The 23,598-nt window shown below is 37.7% G+C and overlaps 1 protein-coding gene across 1 annotated transcript in view; it reads left to right on the forward strand.

Moving 5' to 3' along the window:
* RORA (RAR related orphan receptor A) overlaps positions 1-23,598 on the forward strand; it is a 366,227-nt gene that overhangs the window by 242,872 nt on the left and 99,757 nt on the right. The window contains exon 2 of the mRNA XM_068409957.1: positions 9,512-9,541. Coding sequence (XP_068266058.1) covers positions 9,512-9,541 — 30 coding nt within the window. The remainder of the gene's footprint in view (positions 1-9,511; positions 9,542-23,598) is intronic.

Here is a 23,598-nt window from a genome sequence, read left to right on the forward strand (position 1 = left end):
AGCAGTTAAAACTCTGTGAAGCCGAAATTTTGTTTTGACATGGACTAAGTGCATACTTGATGCTCTAATACTGGGTTTCTGTGAGGACTTCCATTTGCCAGAAATTGCCTGCCATATACAATCGCCACTGGCTTCAAGGGGCAAAAACAAGTAGCATTTTTATTTGGCCATGCAAAAGAATTCCTCTGCTTTGAGAACATGAATAAATTGTAGGTGGTTATCTCTTTTACTCATGAGTGTACAAATTTAACTTCTTGTAGAAAGTGTTAGAAGAATTGTTACATATACTTTTTAATTAGGTAAACTTTGCTTATTTGAAAGAACTCATCTGTGAATACTCTCTTTTCATGGCTATTCCTGAGAACCAGGCAGTTAAGACTGACATTTGAACTGGTAATGAGTTTTTGAATTTTCGAAATGACAGCAGTCTTGATGATTTCTTTATTTCAAGAGAAGCGAGCATATTTGACTAAGACCCAAAGGAGGGAGAATACTTGGATGTAACTAACCAGCAGGGCACGTTGCAGCATACCTACTAACCAAGTATTTTGAATGCCAGCTTTGATTTAAGCAAAGAGGGTAGATGCATAGATGTAGATTTGAAGTTCCTGAAGTCTGAAACAGTTCTTTTATTTTTAGATTTTGTTTACATTTTCAAGAAAGAGGTGCATACACACAATCATTTAAAACCATGTATTGCTGTGAAAGTATACTTCAGAACATGATACTATATCATTTGTTTCCTTTCACCTGAAGAGTCCTTGGGGTTTGGTGTCAGACTGACACACAGAGCCTACCTGATGCTGAGAAGTCACTCCCATCTCAAGTGATGTAATATTAAATAAGTTTTAATGCAAATAGTTACACTAGGTGGAAATGTGGTTGAGGGAAAGAATTGACATCGTAACTGCTGATACTTCTCCAAAAGAAATACAAAGAAATCCTACGTAATTGTATGAGACAGAACTGGACAAAGATACTTACAAGGTGTGTACAGACGTCTGTGAGTGTTTAATGGTTTTAATTGGACTAGAACATAAACTACAGGAAGGGCAGCTGGGTGAGAAGTGTGTAGCTAGTGCAGGGGACTTTTCCAGAGCATACTTGCATTCTGTAAAATTTAGAGTATCTTATGTGGCATATTAATGCTATTTCAAATAGATTCTGCCATATCAAACAGTGTATGGTACAATATGCTATGAATGGCTTAATGCTCAACAAGACTGGGTTCTGTGATTGGTAAATATTTGCTACATGTATTACTGAATGCTGGAGGCCTAAATCTTAAATGATTAATTTTGTACATGTAAAAGCAGGTAGCCCACTGTAGCACCAACATTCCCTGGACATGGTTTCAGAAAACTGAGTGGATTAGTAACTTATGAGTTAAGGAAATGTATTTCTTTTTTGGGGTTTGTTTTGTTGCATTTTACGAATGCATACAGCTTCCAGAGTCTGATGATCATATTCCACTTATGGACAACTGATGAACAGGTTTTTTTCTGGTCATAGAAATACTGAGAGGATTTCATTGGTTGTCTCCTGTAGTGTCAGTGAGGGCATAGAAGATAAATGGATATTTTTTAAACACAACAGATTTTATTGAAAGATATTATAGGGTAGAATAAGAAGACAAATAATCTGCAATTATATCTTAAAATGTGTTCTAAATATAAGCCCATTATTTTCCTTCCCTGACATAAGAATATCCATCAGATCATTTCAAATCATAATGCAATGTATTTAACTTTGCAATATTCTTAAATAATTAATTCCTATTGCACAAAATGTAAGTAGCAAGGACTACAGCTGCACATTTGATAGTTGTTTGGTTTTGTTTCATTTTGTTTTGGTTTACATAGGTGAAAGAGCTTTGGCAGCCTGTGTGAAAATAATCACACCGTAGTTCTAGCTACCTGAAGACACAGAATTGGGGCATTGAGGCTTCTTTTATCTCCCATCTTGAAGGACTGCCTCTAGGTGAGAATTGGTGTCATCGGGACCGCTGCAGCCTTGTGGTTGCTATCTCAGCCGACATCTCAGCTCCTGGGCTGCTCTGTGAGAATTTTAGTTTTGCGCTGAGGACAGTTAGGTTTCCATGCACGTGGAGAAATGACTGAAAATGGTTGGCCTGAGTTAACATAGTGGAAGATAGCTCCCACCCTGAATTTTTGTCTGTAGTTTGACAATTTTCTGGATTTTATGAAAATACCATGAACACTTTGAGGCCTGGCTCATGCTTTTAAAGGTTAAGTTGTCAATAGTCTTGAACAAGGCAGTCTGAAAGGCTTGTTTAAGAATGGAGAGTGCAATGTTTAAGTAAAGTATTGCTTTGAAATTACTTCAAGTCTTCTTGGGATGAGGTGCTTGATATGGTAGGTCTGGGATAGCAGCCAAGTAAAATGTAATTTTATGCTTCAAAATGGAGGACGAAAGCCATACTGTTACCTGTACAGTACCACAGACTATGCATACATGTGTGTGCATGCACATGCCAAACTTGCTACTTTTACAAGTGGTGTTGTTTGACTCTTCTTAATATCAACAAGCAGGGAGTTCGCAAAAATAGTGCTACTCATTTAGTGGTTCACTTCTGGGATGTTTTTTTATCCAAGATCGCACTAAGTAGAAAGAGAGTAGAACTGTAGTCAGTGAATCAAATGGTAGGGAGCTAATTCATGGTTTTCCTATAAAGACTCCTGCTGGAAATACACTCTTACATACAGCATACGGTTCTGAACTGTCTTTGACTTTTAACGTGTGAAATACAGTACAAATGTGGGATGGATATTCAGCCTGCTCTCTGGCCGTATGTTCTGTGGCAACATTTGTCACGTAAGAACATAATGGCTATTTCATGAAGATTCTTCATTTCATTTCTCTTTATCTAAGAGAGTGTTTATTTGTGAGGACAAAAGAAACATTAAGACTAGGAAGGACCTTCGGTGAGGTTGTACAAGAATTAAAAAGTGATTAACGATCATCATCATTACAATTAAGAGTTTTGTTTGAAATTTTTCCAGATTTGTTCAGTTTTTAATCTCGCATAAGAGGTAAAAAAGGTCAGCACTCTGTGCCAGCAGTCACATATGATGACAGCACCTAGTAACTATTTGTGTGTGAGAGGTTCACACACAAAAAGTCAGATGCTCAGTCCAGCATCAAATGAGTATTAAACTAAGGTTTCTGTACAGCTAGGAACAGATTGTTTATTGGGAGATTTGAAACAAGGAGTTCCACGTGGTCAGTTGTCCAGAATGATATTAGGGGGAAATGGTTTGTTCAATGTTAATCACAAATGAGTACTTAGTGTTTTAATTTTGGGCTAACAGTAAGTGCATCTATAATAACAGTATTGTTATCTCAGCCTTAAACATGGACACTTGGATTTTGAATTTGTTTCTTAAATTCGTGTTTCTTTGGCAGCAGTTTTGGCATCAGAGGTTTGAAATCAGTTTGGGGTTTGTTAAGAATTTTTGATTTGGGAAAAAATCTAGAAAGAACAGGGAATTCTTTTAACTGAGAATTGTACAGATGACAAATAACTTACAATAGTGGGTTTTCTCTCATGAATACTCTGTAACTTTGAAAGAATTACAGTCATTTGTATTCACATTTTCACAAGTGCTACTATCATTTTAAGGGGTATTGGGCAGGGGAGGCTGTCGGCTTCTGAAAAATGAAGTCATAAAATGCCTGGATGATACAACAAGTCACTCTTGGAATCAGGAAGCCAGTCGGAGTTTCAAGGGCTAAAAAGGTCATCTATCTCAGGAAAATAAGGTCAAAACTTTTTTTATTTGTCTCAGATATCCTGCATCTGTATTTGAGTAGAAAGTGAAACAATCGTGTTGTGGAAAAATTTCTGTAGCTAATTCTGATATAATCATGTGATTCTAGCAGTAAGATTAAAGCAACACCTCAAAAATAAAACTGAATAATGCTCTGATAGAATTTAGGTATAAGAAACAGCTGTGAATCTTAGGAGAGCGAGGCTGGTTTTTTTCAGTACAGAAGCATTTAGCTCAGTCTTGATTCCTGGGACTTTGGTATACGTTTATGGACTTCAGAACAAAAGTATGATCTAGACCTGCTGAAAACCCTTGTTTTCTATAGTGAGCTCTTTCCTTTTCAGTAAAAGCTGTGAACAAGTCATATTTAAAGGTTTTTTTTCTAAAAAGAAAAAAAAGAGCTGCTTTTTTTTCTTTTTTCTTTTTTTCATAATTATGGAAAGTCTCCCTGTTCTTACATGCCTAGTGGATGTTGTCCTTGATCCTTGCTACCCTAGCACATAATTTATTTCTCTTTTGAGTGAACTATAAGCATTAGTGTCCATTAACAATTTTCAAAAAAACCCAAAAACCTAAAATTACTTGGATCACTTTCAGTAATGCGTACTGATCATCATTAGCAGCTCTTCTGTCTAGCTTTAAACCTTGACACCTAGGCAAGGACACTGTTTCGCAGCATCATTTTATTTGGTTAAATTTGCTTAAGTTGTATTTATGGTACTTGTATGTATGTTACTTTTACCTTGGTCACCATAAACAATGGCCTACAAAGATCACAAAACTCCTTCAAGCCAGAGATCCTTACAGACTTTAATATAAACCATTATTAAAGTATCTAAAAGAATGAACTGCTTTCTGAATACACTCAAATCTACTATTCTGCTTTGGTCGGTTCTCTGCAAGTGCCCGAGTGTTACATATAATCTTCCACCGTAATTGCTAGCTTTGTGTAGTGACAGAGCAAAAAAGAAGTGGAGTGACAGGATGAAACACAGTGGGATCCAAGCTTGTAATGCATTTTCTTTCTGATTTTACACAATACGTCAGGCAGGAGGCTTAGAGTTTAAAATTTTAACTTTTTTTTCCCCAAGATTTCCAGTCCATCATAAAATGACTAAGTTCCAAAACACGCTAGAGCCATAATGCTGGCTTGAGGGGAGGGTAGAAGAAAGTAAAAAACATATATATCGATACACACACCTACGTGAGCAAAGCATCATATACGTATGCCATCTACATAGATATACTGTCATCAGACCAATGTTAATCACCTGATTTTGGCACAAAAAAGTAAAGCAAAGGAAAAGCAATGGTGCTTCATAGAAGTCCTGGAGATTAGTTATGAGCTTTGCCAGTGATGCATGTGTTTATCCATACAAACTTCTGAGGAAGAGTTTTCTTGGAGGTTTAAGAAAATCGCACTCGAGAATATCCTCCTTTGATATTTTCCAATATGGGAAGTTGACAACTGTACAACAGCAGCAGGGATCTGGGTTCACAGAGTAAGCAGTGTTTCATTATGCTTCTTTATCTGGATGGGCAACTGTGAGAAATAGCTTATGATGTATAAAATATCTGAGTCTCTTTTTGTACTTGAAGACATTGTTATCTCTATTTGAAGTTGGATAGTGAAGGTCAGTCAGGCGAACTGCTTGCAAAAGAATATCCTGTCTCCGTTGGTAGATACTCTTTTCAAAGTTCATTGCATCCAGAAAGCTATTTTTGTAAATACCACCCATCATGGCAAATTACATATTGTTAGTGGGAGGGGGAAAGGGAATGGTGTCTGAATTCTTTTCATTTAAAAAAATCGATTATTGTTGCAAAGAGCATTGCATAGCAACAATGAAGAGTCTAAGAAGTTAATTTGTTTAAGATTTGGCATTGATCAGGAATGTCAAATTGCACTGCTCAAGTGATAAATTCTGTGATAACTGCAATACTGAAACTTTCACTCACTGATAACCATGGCAGTGATATATTGTGGTATTTTCATGACATTTCCTTTGCTTTACTTTGAAGTCTAGTTGGTTAACTCAGGAAGTCTTTCTGTATTAGCAACACTGAAGTTAGGGTTTTTTCTTCCTCTCTCTATTTTTTTTATTTGCTAAATAAGAATGGAAAGCTGGCTGTTAAGGATAGTGCTAATAGTGGCAAGCACTTGCATACTAGTCCAGTCTATCACATTTTGAAATGAAGCCCATTAAAAAATGGGATTTTACATTAAGAAACACTTTGAAAGGAATCAGTAGGTTCTTTGTGCTCCACTTATTAAAAATAAATAAATCTTTGTCTTTCAGTAGTGTATTAGGTTTAGGTTTTATTATATAGTGTTTACTCAAAGCTGCGTAAACTGATGGTCCAGTCTTAGAAATATTTACAAACAAGGGCAATCCCAGTTAATCATGCCTAATGTTGTGAAGAAAATTACTGATGGATGTTGGACTTGCAGAATTAGTTTCTCAAGAGATCCTGTTGATTTCAAAAGAACTGATGAGTTGTCTGCGTAAGGCTTCTAGGATATGGCTCATAGGAAAGACATTCAAACGTATATGCAAGTGGGAGCTAGCACTGGCCCAAAGAAAGCCAAAGATCTTGTAACTCCCCTTTTTTACATTATGTAGTTTTCAGACTGATGTTTTTTTCCATAATGCACTCATTTCTAGGAGATTATTATACTTCTTGAACCTTCTGAATGGCAGAGTCATTGGCTTCCTGCATTAGAACTAAAACTGATCACAATGATGTAGGAATGTGTTGCATACTTAATATTTATATGTATAGCACTAGTTGTAATGTATCTAATCTAAGTAATTGTTTGGATATGCGGGTACATTTTTTTTTTCAGTTTTTCTAGTCACTTACAGTAACTGGTGTGAAAGGGACGACTTCATAAAAATTCACAACTCATTTTAACATAAGTAAAGATTCCTGATTAATTTAAATCTAATCCTGTTGAACTCCTTGGCAACATTTATCCTTGTTTCACCAGATTGCAGTTAGTCACTGTAAAACCACAGTTCAAAGCAAAATACTTTGGTTTCACTGCAACTACCAGTGGAATTACGAAGAAGATGCAAAAAAGCCTACCTCTAAGCTGTTGTTTTAAAAGGTTATCTAAAAATATCTGCATAAAACAGCTAAAAGGCCTTACCAGATGGAAATTGGTAATTATTATGGAAACATCTGATTGGAAAAACCCACCACTCATAATAAGAAAAAAATAGGCAGAAAAATATAAGCACTGATATTTCCATCAGTTTCATGTATCAGGGGAAAGTAGGCCCTCAGTCAGCGAATACAGCTAAGTCTGTTTTGTGCTGTGGCAAATCCCATTGTGAAGAGGCTGTGAGTAATCAGAAGTGACAGCATAAGCACTTTCTGTTCAAAGTGATTTTACAGAAAGCATTATTTTCTGAGAAAAGTACACATATGGCTCCCATAATGCTGAAAGAGCACTGATGTATCCATTTATTAGCACTAGTGTTGGGAGAGGAAGTTTTGCAAATGGTGTTCAGATTTAAGACCTTTTTCTCTACATTTCCCATTCTGTAAAACATCCTTAAAATTGTAGGAGCTGGCCCAATAGGCAAGGGTGGGGCGAGTACTTGTGCTGAGGGAATGTTAGGACAGTTCGTGATGATGAAGACTCTGTCAGGAGCTGTACGTGCTGTTCAGTGGTCACTCAAGAAGTCAAACAGCAGCAAAAATGCTCTTCCTTGGTGGAAGAACAAAAGTTCTAATGACAGCTGTAATTTCAAATTCAAAGGATAAGGCAGACCTTTAGAAAAACCTGGAGAGAGGGGTTTTTGCACTCATACCAAAGAGTGCACAAGATACTGTTTGTGCATTTTGACGTAGATACTTCAGATCTCTCTGCTTCTTCTCACTCTGCCCCATTCTTGCCCTAAGCTAGTGTTCCTATAATAACGCTTCCCTCCTTGACACACGCAGCTGTCCTGTCCTGTCCACCTACTCTGAGCCAGCCAGTAATGATTGGACCGGAATGAAAATCTGAGAAAGCTGGCTCTTGCAAAATATGAATTTAAAGGATGAATTTGCCCCCTGTAATAGCTACTTGTGTAACAAAAAGGTTTTATTTTTGTTATGCTTGTTTTCCTTTTGTTCTTATTGCTTACTCTGGCTCTACAGTTTGAGGCTACAAGCCCAATTCCTAGCATGAGGAATGTGCAGATTTGGCCGGGACCTTTCAATTTAAGTTGGTACACATACGTAACACATAATAGTTCTACTATTCTGATTTTTGTAAATGGCTTGCCTGTGTCTCACATTTACAAAATTACTCAGAGGAACTGCTCAGAACTTCTCTTCTCAAAGCCTGGAGCCTCTCAGCTTTTCTTTTTGGGGAAAAGAAAGGTTCCAGTGCTCACACTTGTAGAACTTGGTGGTTCAAAACCAATAGCAGGACAATAGCAACACAAGCACAATTAAAAAAAATTCTCATGACATTTATATCAAGCATGATACCTACATGTTTGGGGCTGGCATTGTGGATTTATGTATCTCCCAAAAACATGAATAGTTTGAAAACTGTTGACTTTGGAAGTTAGCTTTAAATTTGCAAATAAGGTATTTACATTTTTCTGAATTATTATAACCTCCTGCCTCCCTGAAATGTTCTGCAACAAAGCAGCTTGAAATAAAAGCCTATTTTTTCCATAGTAATTTGTTTTTTGAAGAGGTGGTTAAAGGAACAGGACGGTAGCTGTGGAGATTCAGGTCTGTCTGTCTTTCACGAATAGTAAGCCAAACAATTCCAATTCCAAAATTTCATTACAGGCCTTAATCACAAATGAAATGTTTCAAATACTTGTACTGCTTCCAGTAACCTCTTTCTCTTCTCATAAAATTCCCCCCAAGGAGAGTGAAGCTTAAATACTGAGGGGTCTGAGTATAGCACCAGTTATCTACTAAAGTGGAGACAATATTGTTTGTATTCAAGCATGAGTTTGATGACATTTAACAGAGTTAATTTTATCTTTATTTGGTATTATGAATTTTGCCTCATTGTGTTCACCCTGTTGCTTTCTTTAAATGCCTCTCAAATTTCACTGGCACTGGCCCATCGTTGGTGATTGCCGCCACATGCCTGTCTAGCATAAAAACATCTTTATTACTTCAGAAAGTATATATTTAACATCTTGGAGATATTTGCATCTGGCTTGGAATTATGGCAAGTAATACTTATACTGAGAGAGCTGTTCATTTGGTTTTAATGAGCATAAGCTACAGCTTGCAGTCAAGGAACTACTTGAACTTAATAACATAGCAAATGAATTGTTGTACTGCTCAAATCTGTTCTGTCTGGGTAGTTTGATGTGCACTAGTTAATATGACTGTGGGAAAGTTTTTAACCATGGAAAATAAAAGGGGGCTTCCATAGTGGTGTTGGTATCTTCTGTTTGCATCAGCTTCAGTTTTAAAACAGCAGCATGTAGATACGCATTCCAACAACAAAATTTTAGCAATACATGTTGAAACGTTTATTGATGAGGTGTAAGGAGAGAATACACAATTGAAGTCTGCATGCAAAGAAGGGAGATCCTCCCACCTCTAATGTACAAATTATTACTCTTTTCATTCCTCTTTTATAATGGCCACTATGTGTCTAAAATAAAGTAATTTAATGATGAAATACATGCCAAGAGAATTTACTCAGTGGTCACTTTGCTAACATTGGTATCATTTCTTCCCTGCAGGTATTTCTGTAACGAAGAAGACTCATACATGTAAGTAATATCTTTTTGATTTGGCCTTCTCTAATAAATGGAATTCATGTTAGGCCGTGCTGTGGCGCTCAGACTATTAGGTGTCGCTCTGGTCTGAGAAGGCTCCGTTTTAAAAATTCTGTGGGGTTTTCTGCTTTAGAACGGTTCCAGTCCTTGCCTGAAATGTCATATAAATGAATATATACTGCATGTGTGTCTGTATATGTGTGTGCGCATTCACATATGTGCTAAGTCAGAAGGCAGAAAAAGAAAGTTGTGAAGAAAGGCAGAATCCCTTATTCTAGTATGTATACCTTACAGCTAGCTGGGAAGTAATGTATCCAGAAAATACAGGTGAGGAGAATGGTTATATTTTTATATATCTGTTATATATGCAGTATGATTCAAATAAAAATAAATTATTTAAAGTGTTCTGTCCCTTCATATGCATTAATCTGTAAGGTAAATCATTCTGTGCTTGTGCTTAAGGAGCTCTTGAAGGAAATGAGGAGGTTATTGTTTTGCTCTCAACCATATAAACAAACAGTCCTCATAAATGGCAACCCTGGAAATGGATGTGGATGCGTGCGTTTACTTATGTATACATTTATTCCAAATCTTCTTCAAAGACACCATTACTGGGGATCAACTCTCATCTACTCTGCAACGAGTTAAAAGCACAATTCCGAGACTATGTTACAATTCGTAGCTGAAGGAGATATATGTTGAGATTCTGCAGATGCTGTGGAGGTTTGCAAATCTGGTAGTGCAGGAATTGTACTTGCCTAGGATCTGAAGCAGGAGTAGGCTAAAGCTGAAGCTATTAGTCTTATGAAAGCCTTCTAACAAAACAGGTGGTTGGCTGCACAAAATTCACAGATATATGCATTTTAACAGGGTTATGCATTTGAAGTATGTTCACTGCAGTTTCTAGGGTTAAAGTGGTGCCATAAAGTGTCTTACATTAATTTCATTCTTATTTCATTCCTGGTTTTAAAATATTCATGTAATGAAAAGTCCGACTTGAGATTTTGATTCTTACCGTATAGAGTTACAAAAATACAGTTGTTTGATTTAAGAATTTCAAATGAGAAGCTGATTTGTACTAGTTCTGAAGCAAATGTTAAATGTCGCAAACTTTTAAAGCATGATGGTCCTCCTGTGCTTAGGTGGGCTTGCTGCTTGATGCATTCTTAGGGTCAGATCCTCTTTGGCTGAATGGATATATAGTTTCCATTGAACTTAATGGGAGCTACAGATAGGCATCTGAGGGCAGAGTTTGACCCTTACATTTTTGGTGAATATTTGACCTCATGCTGACTGAGATTGACAGTACAGGAGACTGAAGTCCTCTGTATATCCGCAGGCCAGGCATTGTACAGACAGCTTCCTTGCACAGCCTTGCCCATGAGCTCAACCCTGGCCTGGAGCGACCACCCTCTCTAGAGGTGGTAAGTAATGCGGTATTTATGCTAGCTCAGTCTTGAGCCTCTCTTCTATAGAGGCTAATGACTGCACATGGTGGTTTGTAATGCTCCACCTGGAACTCAGCTGAAATCACCCTATATAATTTGTATACAGCAGTGCAATGTACTGACCTGCTAGAAGAGTCACATCTCTAGTTCCAGTATTTGACGCTTTTTGTAAGGAAGGTTAAATAGTAGCCACAGACCTAAAGAGCGTAGGAAATATGCTCTTAAGCCATGCCAGACTGATAAACTGTTGTCCTCATGTATAGCTCAGTGGATGCTGTGTTTGAGGCCTATGATGAAAAAAAAAGAAAGATGTATTCATCAACTGTGTTAGATTATTAGCTACTGTTCACCATATATGGCTTCTAATCTAGTTAAAACAGAAATTAGGGTCCCAGCGTCTTCTATATGGTGAACTCTGTGCTATTCTAAGAGAATTGTCAAAGAGTAGTTCCCTGATTTGTTAATCAGTCGTCATGCAATTGCTGAAGCATGAACAAAAAATTTCCCTGAGTAATGGAAGATAAGCTTGCCCGTTAAGAACGGATTAAAATAGAAGGAGCAATATGCTGTAATTGGCATGATGAAAATGCAGGCTACATTTCCTAGCAAATATGTATGAGGTTTGGTTGAAGTTCCTTTAGAATCCATTCCTGTTATGACAAATTCTCATAGAGCAGGAATTAATGTAAATTGTTCATCTTTGGCATTTTGACATCATGCACAATAAGCATTTTTTTTCCTTATTTCCTAGATTTTTTTTATTATTGAATAGAAGAAGTAGACATCAAAATTCACAGTTTTGGAATGACTTGGAAAAAAAATAATTTTATATAAACACCTAAATGCAAGAATTGCAACTCAAATCTGAGTTGTTAGCAACTACAAATAACAAGGAGAAAGTTTTTGTGTATCAAGTTGGTGTAGAGTTTGCTTACCACTCTGTATCAGTATATATAACATATCTGAAGTAAGTTACATAGCATAGGATTTCTGCAAAGAAATTTCAAAAAAACGTTCTCACAAAGACTTTTTGAAGTGTATATACATCATCTGCACTACTATTTAGAAATATGGATGAAGTCTTCTTATTCCAAGTTTACAATGTATGGCATGTGAGGGAGTTGACTGACTGTAAACTAGCACTTTTAATGACCTTTTGACTTAATTAGTGGAGTATAATGCCAGACAGTTTGATACATTATACTTTTGAAACATCAGATTAATCCTTTTCAGACTTCATCCTAATAGCCATTTTAATTGTGCAGGTTTTGAAATCGGTGGTGGTCTGTCTCCCCTACTTAGTTCTTCCTGGTTTTATTGTTTGAGATTTTGGGTATATTTTACCCCCCTTCTTGGCATTAGTCTGTGACAAAGTGTTCTGTCAGCTGAAATTGAACTACTGTGCTGATGACAGGTGCTTAGGTCATTTCTGAACCAAATGGTAGTTCAGTATTCGTACACTTGCAATATAGTGCTGAAGAAATATAGGTGTCTCATAACATAACTAGCTAAATAAAACCTGAGAGATATTCACTCGTCTTGATACAACCGATTTTATCCAAGTATTCTGTTTCATTAGCTGCTTCTCCACATCCTCTATCAGAGTTTGAGCATTACAAAACCTGCCATTTTCGAACATGGAATGTAATACTTTTCCAAGCAGCACTAAGGGAATAAATTTTGTCTGCCCCAAAATGCAGCTTTTCCCTCAGCAGATTAAACAGACTTTTGAAGTAAAAATTCATGCCTTCTGTCTATCTGTACAACTATTCTCTCTTGGGCTCACATGGTGATTTGTTAGGTTAACCGTCACCTTATATAACCTTTAGTCTAGCTAAGCCAGATGGTGGAGACAAGTCCTAGCTCATCTTCCATGCAAAGTGGGACTTTTGGTGTTTCATTTCTTTTTTGACTGGAGAAAGATACGACTGACACTTAGATTATTTTCCGATCATTTAATTTGCACTAATATTCGTAATACAGCTGTCTTCCTCTCATGTTTCATGCTCTGAATAGAAAAGTACTCAAAGTAACTGAAGCCCAGCTTCAGCCTTTTTGCAAATTCAGACAGGCATCATTGTATCAGTGATAACAGAGATCTGAAATTCTGGAGAAAGGAAGCCTGCAAAGGACCTGGCATTTAGTTCCTACTGACTTGGGTTTATGTTCAGTCCTGAAGTGTGTAATGCTTAATTTCTGGCATCTTCAATCTAAATCTTGCCATACTTCACGCAATGAGTTTGATGGCCTCTACCAGACCACTTGTGACTCAGAACTATCACATGAATAAATCACCTTATTTTTCTCCAGATCATTTTTATATCCTGGGCACTGACTTTCTTAAATTAATTTGGCTTGACTGCCTATCAGAGTAAAGGGTGGTTTCCTGTGGATGCACCCAGAAGGCTAATATTGTAATGAATCCACGATGTAATGGAACCTTCTTTCTCTTGCTATTTGAATTGCAATGAACCACGGTCAGAAGCTTCAAAGGAGTCTGATTACATAGCTGAAGTTCGTATCTGCATAGAGGTCCAGGTACCTTCAGTTACTTCCTTACCTAACGTTTTTAAGATAGAAAAAAACGCATAGATTTTGCAAGCCTTCCTTTCACACAGTTTCCTGTCCGTGTCTCCAGAAAGCTGTGCGAGAGCTACTACCATCCATTGGTATGTTGTTCTGCAGCAGAAAAGAATCAGGAGCCCTAGTTCCTAGTGACACATACTTGTCTGTGCAGAGGCGGGGACCTAGGAGGCTGCTCTCACCTGGACTAGATTAACTCAGGTGCTACTTTTCAGTGACAGTGTACCTGCAGATCACTGTGAACACACAGTGTGGGTGATGGCCCTTTGTGAGCTGAGTCCAGAACTGTTTGACAACTGCCTACTTCCTGCCCGTAGACTAAATTATCACCATTTGGAGAGAAAGAGACTTTTTCTTTGGGCAGTCCCAGTGGTGGATAGCCAAGTGCCTAGATTAAGACCTACCAGCCCAGTCTGTTCTCTTATGCCCTTATGATAAGGAAGTCCCTTACTGGTAATGGAACTTTTTAGTTGTGCTACTTTGCCACTATTCTTTCCTAAATCTCTGACTCTCTTGAATGAGACATTAAAGGCTGCTGCAAAATGGTGTTCAAAATGTGCTCCTTGTTCTCCATTCACAGTAATCTGATCAGTTAAGCTGTTGGGAAGTTCACCTTTGTCTCAAACATGTATGTATAGAATACTTTGCATTGCTTCCTGAGGTAGAATTAGGCCAGAGAAGCTATACCTTCTCAGTATCTGGACAGGTTTGGTGTGGACTGTCACATTTCAGCATGTTACCACTTGTTTGCCTACTCCCTGATACTAGCAGAAACAGTGTCTGGCGATTGTGCTTTGTAGATTGTATTGTGGTAGGTACAACAGTGAGAAAGCTACTGTTAGTGATTCATGGACTAATTTTATTCATCCTTTATTATCTGTGTTTGCTTGTAATGCAAATAGATGTACTTGGGTATCACATTCAGCACTGTATATTTTATTTTTCATAACCCAAGTATATCCAGATTTAGCAGAAAATACTTACACAAAAGAGTCTTAATCTATAGAGGGTTTTGGTAACTCTAAGGTATTTGCCCTTTATTTCAGACTTGGGACTTCTCTGCTTTTTGTGATTTATGAAAATAGTTATTCTAAAGTAATTTTTCTTAAACAGTTATGCCAGTAGGTATCTCTGTATGAATTCCTGAATTTTGGATGAAATATTCCTTACTTACACTGAAATTATCCTTTCCGTTAATTTCTGGCAGATAAGAAATGCTTCCAAAGCTAGGTGCTGATTTTAATGACATGAGCTCCTGCTGGAAAATTAAGTGGGGACTGTGTGCCTTTAATTTTTATCACTAAATAAAAGCATTTGCATGAAGAGCTGGCAGCTTTGTTGGCAAAGGGTGGAAGTAAACCCATCCCTTCTGCTATCTGAGATCTCACACCAAGCATCTATCCCAACCCCTTCCCTCACTCCCACATCAAGCTCTGGGACTAATCCTACACTCATCTTGTAGTACGTGTTGGTCTAGAGAAGTATCTTGACTTTGTGTACTTCAATGAGACTTACCTTTGGGCTAAGTAGTCAATTCCTGTTTCCAGTTTACACTGCAGTTGAAAGGTTTAATTGTACCATAGGGAGGTCAGCTTCACTGTGCACTGCCTACGATATGTAACAACACCTCAGAAGTTGGAGTGACAAAGTTCAGGTGTCTCCATAGATACCTATTATCCTGACGAGCCCCTAAGCCTTTGACCGGAGCTTGGAGTGCTGTATCTGCATTCTGCTGCAGCACGACTAGACAGAAAAGGGAGTGTCTTGCACTCTAGGCAGAGGCATGTTCTTAATACTGAGATCCATTCCTAAATCATGTCCTTCATATCTTCGGCTCTAGGCAGTTGCTAAGAAAAGGACGTCACATGTTAGAAACTAAGAGGCTGATTTGGGGCAGGAGACAGCTCTTCAGCTTCTCAGGTGTCCAAATATCCTAGAACTGTTGTTCACCAAAGTTCTACAAGCATATTAAGGTTTGCAGCTTAATTGAACCCAAGACCTGTTTTTTTCTTTTTCTCTAATTTTACTTTCCACATTATATTTATAGCCACTGCTAAAGATTTCTCAAAGTTTTTTAGTTATTTTGCTTAATTGCATTAAAGGGAAAATAACTGGGTTTTTTGTCTGATCTGATTCATAATTATTTAGTACGTCTACTGTGCATTGTACTGTCTACTTCACCTCATGTGTTTCGTGTGCTGGCTAAAGTAAGTAAACGATACTTTTCCCTCACAAAATAGGAGCCTGCAGAAAACTTAACGGTTAACAGGATCTGCTGTTAGCACCAAGGCCTAAAGAGAACAGGTGAAAACTAAACCCTGTCCCCTGAGGCCAATAAAATAGCTGTTTGGTCCCCTGTGTGTAACCTCCTAATAACTTTACTGGGCAGCCTTAAGATCCCTTGGGGGCTTCTCTGCAAGAGCACTCCCTCTCTTTGTTCAGATTGCTTATTAAAAATGATTTTATAATGAAGTTGCCTCAAATAGCAGCTACTTTCCTACTTGTCCTTGAAGCACTGTTTGCCCTGGTGAAGAATCTGAAGACAACTATCTAGGGCTTTTTTCTTGTTCAAAACTTTTGCTGAACTACTGCTACACTTGATTTTTTTTTTTTTTCTTCCCTGTGAGCCAAAGAAAACCTCTTCATACCTTTAATTCCACTTTGAAGCCATCCCTGTAAAAAGTTTGGTTTGGGTGCTGGCATCATCAATTGATCAGTTTTATTCCCTGCCACACAAAACACTCTATCAGTGACTTGTTGCCTGAGAGAGAATGAATGTTGCCTTCTTGTCGTGGTGGCCAAGTTATTGAGTACAGGGGCAAAGATGAAGGCATTGTCAAATAGTGAGAGTAGGGAATATAAAATATTACAAAATAAAAAAAAAACGTTTTTTTGGCTCGCTTGGGAGAAAGAGCACACAGAGTGACAACAGCACGTGTGAATGTGTGACTTTCACACAAGGATATAGGTGGGAATCTGTGGATGCTCTGGTTCTTCACAGTAGGTCTATAGCAGTGAAACATTTTCTCTGTGAAAGTTCTGATATTTGTGAGAGAGACTGGCCCTTTGCCTGTGTGGAAGCAGCTGTGGGTAAAGTACTAGGAGAACTCTGTATTAATGCATGTTTTATGACCTCATGGAATAACTGGTCAGAGATGAGACAAATCTGGTGCCTCTAATCTTCTATTAGCTACCCAAAAGCTTGGCTTCTGCCTGGGCCCCAACCCTTTGGCACAGTTGGAAGGAACATTTCGTTTTCTCTAAGGCTGATAGAACAGGCAATTAAATGCACTGCCCTGGAAGTCCCATGGGGAACTCCGTCTATTAGCTGCACTTGAAGCTAATGTCAGGTCTCTTCTCTGGTTCTGTTCTGACTATATGGAGCAGCTTCTATCTACATGGGATTTTTGGCTGTCACCATGAATTATAGACTTATTTTACCGTGAGTTTTCTGGTAAATACCTTAAGATAGGTTTTTCCGTGCCTTTATAACAAAGTAGCATGCAAACTACAGCAAGGTAAAAAACTGCAAACAGATGAAAATTAATTTTGGCAAATGAAGACTGATAAGCATTTGCAAAATGTTAATCATCCAGTATTAAAATGTATGTATATGTTGGACTGTAGTTCAGGGACTTCTTAATTACGGTTACCTAGCAAACTCAATTAGACAAGGCAGAAGAAAGGAAGCTGTCTTAAATTTCGCAGGTCTTTATCTGGGGGTAAGTCCTGACCCTTTCCATGCCTCTAATACGTATTAATAGAGGTTACAAATCAATAAATTCTAATTCTGCTCACACTTCATTTCTTTTTCTGGTCTGTCCTGTGGAAGCGTATAAGATGGGCAGAGACATTCTCTTTCGTGTCTAAAAAATGATTTGGAGGCCCATGTTTTATGGAATGATGAAGTGTTGGGAGAGCATTAGGAGGCTTCTGACATTAGACACCTAAATTCTGTCAGTGTGGTTGATGGATATTAAGAGATTGTGGATGTGACTCAGAAATAAATTTAAACTGTTTGGGGACATAGGCAGTAAATACATAGGGAATGTCGGTAGTGTTCTCTTATACCAAAGTCTTGCCTTATAATTTCCTAGAAAGTTGTTGTTACACCTCTTGTACCCGTCTCTTTCCTATCAATTAATTGCTAAGGCCATTTGTCTGATGTTAGAAATACGGAATTAAGTCATGAACACCCCTTGTGCCTTGTGCAAAGCATTCTAACAGAGAAAGCGTAGGACTGATCTGAATCCTATTGCAGCTGCTTTAAGTACTCCTGTTGGCGGAAACATGCTTTGATCAGCCCATATTCTCTTTTTTTGTTGTTGTTTTTAAAGTCTCCTGTCTTTAGAACTCTCACAGCTGTTATATGAAGTTAATGTTTCCAGCTTGATAACAACAGCCATCCACAATTTTGGTATGGTCATTGGTTACAGAAGAGAACTGTGTTATGGGCTGAATGTAAGCTTCAAAATATGTGATACTCTCCACACTCTAAAGACTTTAATCCAACTTTGAGAGCAGTAGAAGTTACTCTTGGCAAAAGTCATGAAGTTAATTTTTTTTTGCAGTTTTTGAGTGGCTTGGGCACCAGAAAACTGACAGATGAGACCTCTCTGAATCTGCTTTTGCATTCTGGATATTTTTCAATGCAAACAATGTGAAAAAACATAGGAAGTGTTACTGCTCACGACTTTCTTCTTTAATATGTGGGCCGCATATTGTGGGTCTGAATAGTCTGAGTCTAGGCAGCTCCGTATACACACAGAGAAATACCAGTACACTGGAAGCCTTTTGACTACATCCTTTGCAATAGTTTCCTAAGAGATAATGGAACTTGCTAAACAAGACCTGTGCAAGACTCTGTCAGTTTGATTTGAACAGTTCCTTAAAGTCACCTCAGTCTTTACAGAAAGGTAAGTCTTTGTCTCTGTGAATGGATTGCTACCAAATACAGCAAGGTGTTGGGATTAAATTAGGATTAAAACATGATATTTAGACCTGGTTGCCCATTTGTTCAGAGATCAAAAGTCAAAGTGTTTTCCCAAAGTAGATGGTTTATTCCCATGGATGTATCACTGCTGCCTTTTTTCACACATTGAGAAGAATCTGTCCTTAGAGCTTTCTGCTGACATTCATTTCACTTTCTGACATTGTTTCTTATAACACAATATTGCATTTTTGTTGTAGTAAGGCTGAATTCTAATGATTCTAAAGCGAGCTCAGTCATATGGACTTCTCCAAGGTTGGTACCTGAACCAAAAAAAGCACATTTTATTATCTGAATTTTGAAACCAGGGACTGATTCCATCATTCCTAATAGACTCATTTGTTTGACAGTGCATTGCTAGACTTGTGCAGTTGCCGTTCTGAAACAACTATTGAACCTGAAAAGGGCTTTTTAATGTATGTTGATGGCTTATCTTATTAGGACTGTGAAAATATTGGAAGTTTTTGCAGCCTTTCTCTGAGAATGTCAGCCTGGAATTATTTAAATGTTCACCCCAGCTGGGTACAGAGTTTCATGCAGCCAACATCTAAGGCAGTTCCTTATGGCAGATCAGGTAGTCACTGTAACTCATATTGAATCTTATGACCAAATGATGATGATATTTGTAAAGCTCTTATTTTAAAAACAGTTTTGCTGGTCAGAGTTTTTCTTCCTCTAAGTCTCCTAACGTGATGAAGTATAGTAATTAAAGCTCACCTAAAAAGGACAAAAAGCCTCAAAGGACAGTGTGGGTCAGTTTGAAGAACTAAAATTTGGGGTTGAAAAGTAGGAACAGAAACAGATTAGTGCAAAATTAAATAGAATCCCAACGGAATTTGGGATACAGGCTTTTCAAAATTCAGCTTTCTTTTTCTTCATAACAGATGAATGGTTTTGAGGTATATTGACCAAATGCTATGTCTTTGTGTATATTGGTTAACTGGGGTGGGGGGTGTGGAGAGCTGGCAGGGAGAAGTGCAGACAGCTTTTCAGAAATCTTGCCAGATATGAGTTATAGTTAAGTAGGAGTACAGGTGATTCTCGGGTTTTATATGGATCAAAAGGTAGTGAACAGATACTTTGGTTTGGGTTTCTGAGTACATAAATGCCATCTGCATTTGCGTTTGTAATTTGCACGAGGGGTGGGAAGATAGTCATCTCCTTACCTAAACTATGCTCACATACAAATTGCTTATGCAAAATTCTTCATTAAACTGAAAGACTACTAAAAACATGGTGCCTGGTGTTGTTTTAGTATAGGGGGGTAGTTGTATTTCCTGTTGTATTTTAATAATTGTGTTTCAATTTAAAACAGGAAAAGAAATATAATGCTTTCATGATACGACAAAATAACACAATTTTTCTATAATGCCGTAATGATTTCCTTTCAATCAACTGTATGTGCATTATAAAAGCATAGTTAAAATGTGTGATTTGGCATATACAGATGTGCTTATTATCACCCATTGAAATAAACATCACAACATTGAAATAACTTTTATCTAAATATGTTTTATACAGAGAGAGAGAGACAGAGGGAAAGAGCCAGTACTATAAGTACCAAAACTATGTCCTCCAGTCTGAATACCATAGAATTCCAGTGTGAATATCCTTTGCTACTTTATCTCTTGCTATAGTTGCAGAACCTACATTTGGTCTTTAAACCCAATGCAGTCGCCTTGCCTTAAATTACTGTATTGTCTGGGTTTGGATTCACTGTTTGCTTTATCAAAGGAATAGCTCTCACCTAAACAGAAGTTACGGTTCTGAGGGATTGCAACTGGGACTTCAGGAAGCTTCCTGTCTTAACCTTACTGCTATTAACAGTAAAATCCTTGATTCCAATGGAAACAGAACTGAACCTTCAATGAGTTATTGTAAAAAATATAAGCAGTAAATTAAACAGGAAGCCTTGACAAAGAGGATTATGACTTTGCTGCAAAAACTAAACTGTTGTGAGACCTTTGTGCTATCTGGCTTAGCTTCCCCTGCACATATGATAGGTGCTTGTTTAAGGTTAACGTAAACTGTCAGCTGTGAGTTGTAGCAGTGTGACTTGCTGAACAACAGACTAGGCACACCCTCAAAGCAGTTTCCTCTTTTTTTATTTTTTTGAGGTGTTTACCGCCAACTTCAAAAGCCAGTTCACAACAGTGGTGGTGTTCTTGCAGTTTTCTGGAAATTCAAATTAGGCTTTATTTAATCTGTATGCAACAGGGGCAGGGAAACCTCTGGTTTCAGAAAGCCAGTATATGACCAAAGCTATTTAGTGATTTCCTTTTAGATATAGTCATCAGTTGATAACCATCCTTCCCACCAGTGTTTGTCTGAAGAACTGTTTCCTTATCTTTGTTACTGTTACCTAACTGATATGTAGGTGTGATACTTGCTGGCTGCAAAGACAACTTTTACAGATAAGGCAAGTTTCCTGTTTAAACTCTTAACACTTCTCTCACTCTGACCCGTTTTTCCTTTTCCCTCCCTATATTGCCAGCTCACTCCAGAGTTATGGTCCTTGAAGTAAAAGTGGAAGTAAAGGGGTCATCCAAAAAGATGATTTTACATGCTGTTTGAGGACATAAGGGTACTAAAGGCTGGCTGAAAATAATTTTCCTTTTAAACAGAGCTTTTAATACTTCAAAAAATATTTCACTGAAAAAGTCTCAGTTTTTTTCTGCCGTTTTCACAGGGAGGGTAAGAAAACCCCTTGTTAACTCAGAACAGGGTGAGTAGTCCTTCACATGGGATGGTGGTGATGTGACTTTAAGAGCTGGCCTAGAAACAAGGCAGTTCAGGTACTCCAACCTTAAATCCCCACGTCCTGTTAACATGACTACACCACCTCACTGTCAGCTATTTTGAGAGTAGATTTTAGTATGAAATCCTGTCCTTGATGAAGCAGTAATGTATATTCCTCTGGAATATTTCATCTTTGACAAGCAAATAATGTTGTCACCAAAAATCACCAGCCGTTTCTGACAGGGAACCTTAGAAAAGAGACACAGAAAACCTTGACTTGGGAACAAATAGTTTGCGAACTTATTAATATTTTTTGTGAAACTAATACTTTCCAGTCCCAGTTTGCCAAGAAATCTCCCCTTACTCCATGTTAATTTGCTGCTTTTCACTGACGTTGGGTGGGAGGTTGTATGATAGTCACTCCAGGTAGGAACCTATCGCTTGTTTTGCAAATAGACTGCTTTCCTCACTGCAGGGTTAAATGCGCAGTTAGACTATGGGTCTAGCCTAGTAAATGGTATTGTATTCTGATAAGTGCAAAACTGGGAAGGCTTACGTGTAGCTACTTATTTTATTGACTCAAGGTACTGAGTTCCTGGTCTTGAAATCACAAAGCTGAGCATATGAATGTGATTGACATTTTACTATATGTTCTGGATAAGCAACAAAAGATTATCTACGTATCTATTTCTAATATATTGTGGGTGGGTATAGGTTGTCCAGTAAATCTTATGTGTTCTGATGTATTAGATTTTGGCTTGCGTATATAAAATGACTTAATGGCACTGGCATAGTAAGCCTCCATGATGTTTCTCTTCAAATCAAACTTGATAGTGCTCTTTTTGACAACCAAAAAGTCTATTCAGCAGTTATAAATTGAATGAGTAAGTGTTAGTTTGACATGGACCCTCCCACTCATGGGATTTGGGCAATTGTTGAGAGACTTTAATATCTACTACAAAAGTTTGTAGTACCTGTATCATTCCATTCTCCTTCTTCCCTTTCCTGTCCCTTTGCTAATCCCCACGCAAAATCTTTCTCCTAGGCACTTGTCATTAAAAAATGGCTCTATTTCTAAATAGATAAATTACCAAAGTGCAAATATAATTTGCCCAAAGCCAAAAAAAAAAAAAATTATTCAGTAAGCTAGTTGTGAGTGACATACCCAAAAATAACCATTCGCTTTATTAGGTTAGTTCATTGCTGGATAATAAATCCAGAAAAAGTTTTTAATTGACTATTTAAGTAGTTTTAGCTCAAGTTAGTCTTTTCTGCTTTTAGCTTCTATTGCTTTCCAGTTTGTAATCACTAACACAGTTTAATGGACAGCCCCTTTGAAGGGTTTTATGTGCTTGCTACACATTTGCTTCCAAATAGTTTTGAGGTTATATTTCTATTATGACTGTTGTTATTCTTAGAGCTTTAAAGAGACAGCAAGAAAAAGAAAGGAGAAGCAAAAAGAAAGAGGAAAGGATGTAGTTACTATTTATCTAAAAGTTGTGTGCCGATTCGATATATTTGCACCTATTAGGTAAGAAGAAAAACAGAAGCTTCAGCTGAAGTAGGTAGTCAAATTGTGTATAAAGAAATGGCAACAGGAACTAAGTGATCACAAATTTTGTATTTGATCCATCAAAGCTCTTAAACTTCTGTTTCCTCCCAGTGAGACTGTAACTCATCACACCACTACCTACATGCATCAAGCTAAGCATGCCCAGATTACAATGTTAGAGCAAAAGTGCTTAGCCTCTTTCAAAAAAGCACTTATAGGGTATTTCCTGTAGGAATCTGCATGTAACAGCAACTACTAATTTAAATCTGATGCTGTCCATACTCCAGACATATCATGTTCATAAAAACATCCTTTTCCTTTAAAGGCTTCAACTTTCTACATGAAGCCTTCACTTCTTTAATTGTTGTACTCTTGATTTTCCTCAAGAGACTTTTCCCATCAGAGAAAAGAGATTATCAAAGACAGGTGCAGTGACATAAAGAGGAAAATTGTGTACCTTTTGGAATCAGTAGAAAAACTGCCCTTGGTTTTAGAGCCCGACCATCCTGTTCATTGCAAAGTGGTATAGCTTCTCCTTTATGCTCACAGTGGTACAGCATACTGTATTTAGTTGTTTTTCACTCTGCTATACAGGTATTAACTTCAGTAAGGAAAGAAACTAGGATCTTATCAGACTGCCAACAGGGTAATACAGTTCTCCCAAACTGCCCCATCCACGGGTGTTAGCTCTCTCTACTTTGCGTTATCAAATACAGCACGCATGTCCTTTGGTGCTTTT

The sequence above is a fragment of the Nyctibius grandis genome, chromosome 11 (assembly GCF_013368605.1).
Source record: "Nyctibius grandis isolate bNycGra1 chromosome 11, bNycGra1.pri, whole genome shotgun sequence".
Taxonomy (NCBI): domain Eukaryota; kingdom Metazoa; phylum Chordata; class Aves; order Nyctibiiformes; family Nyctibiidae; genus Nyctibius; species Nyctibius grandis.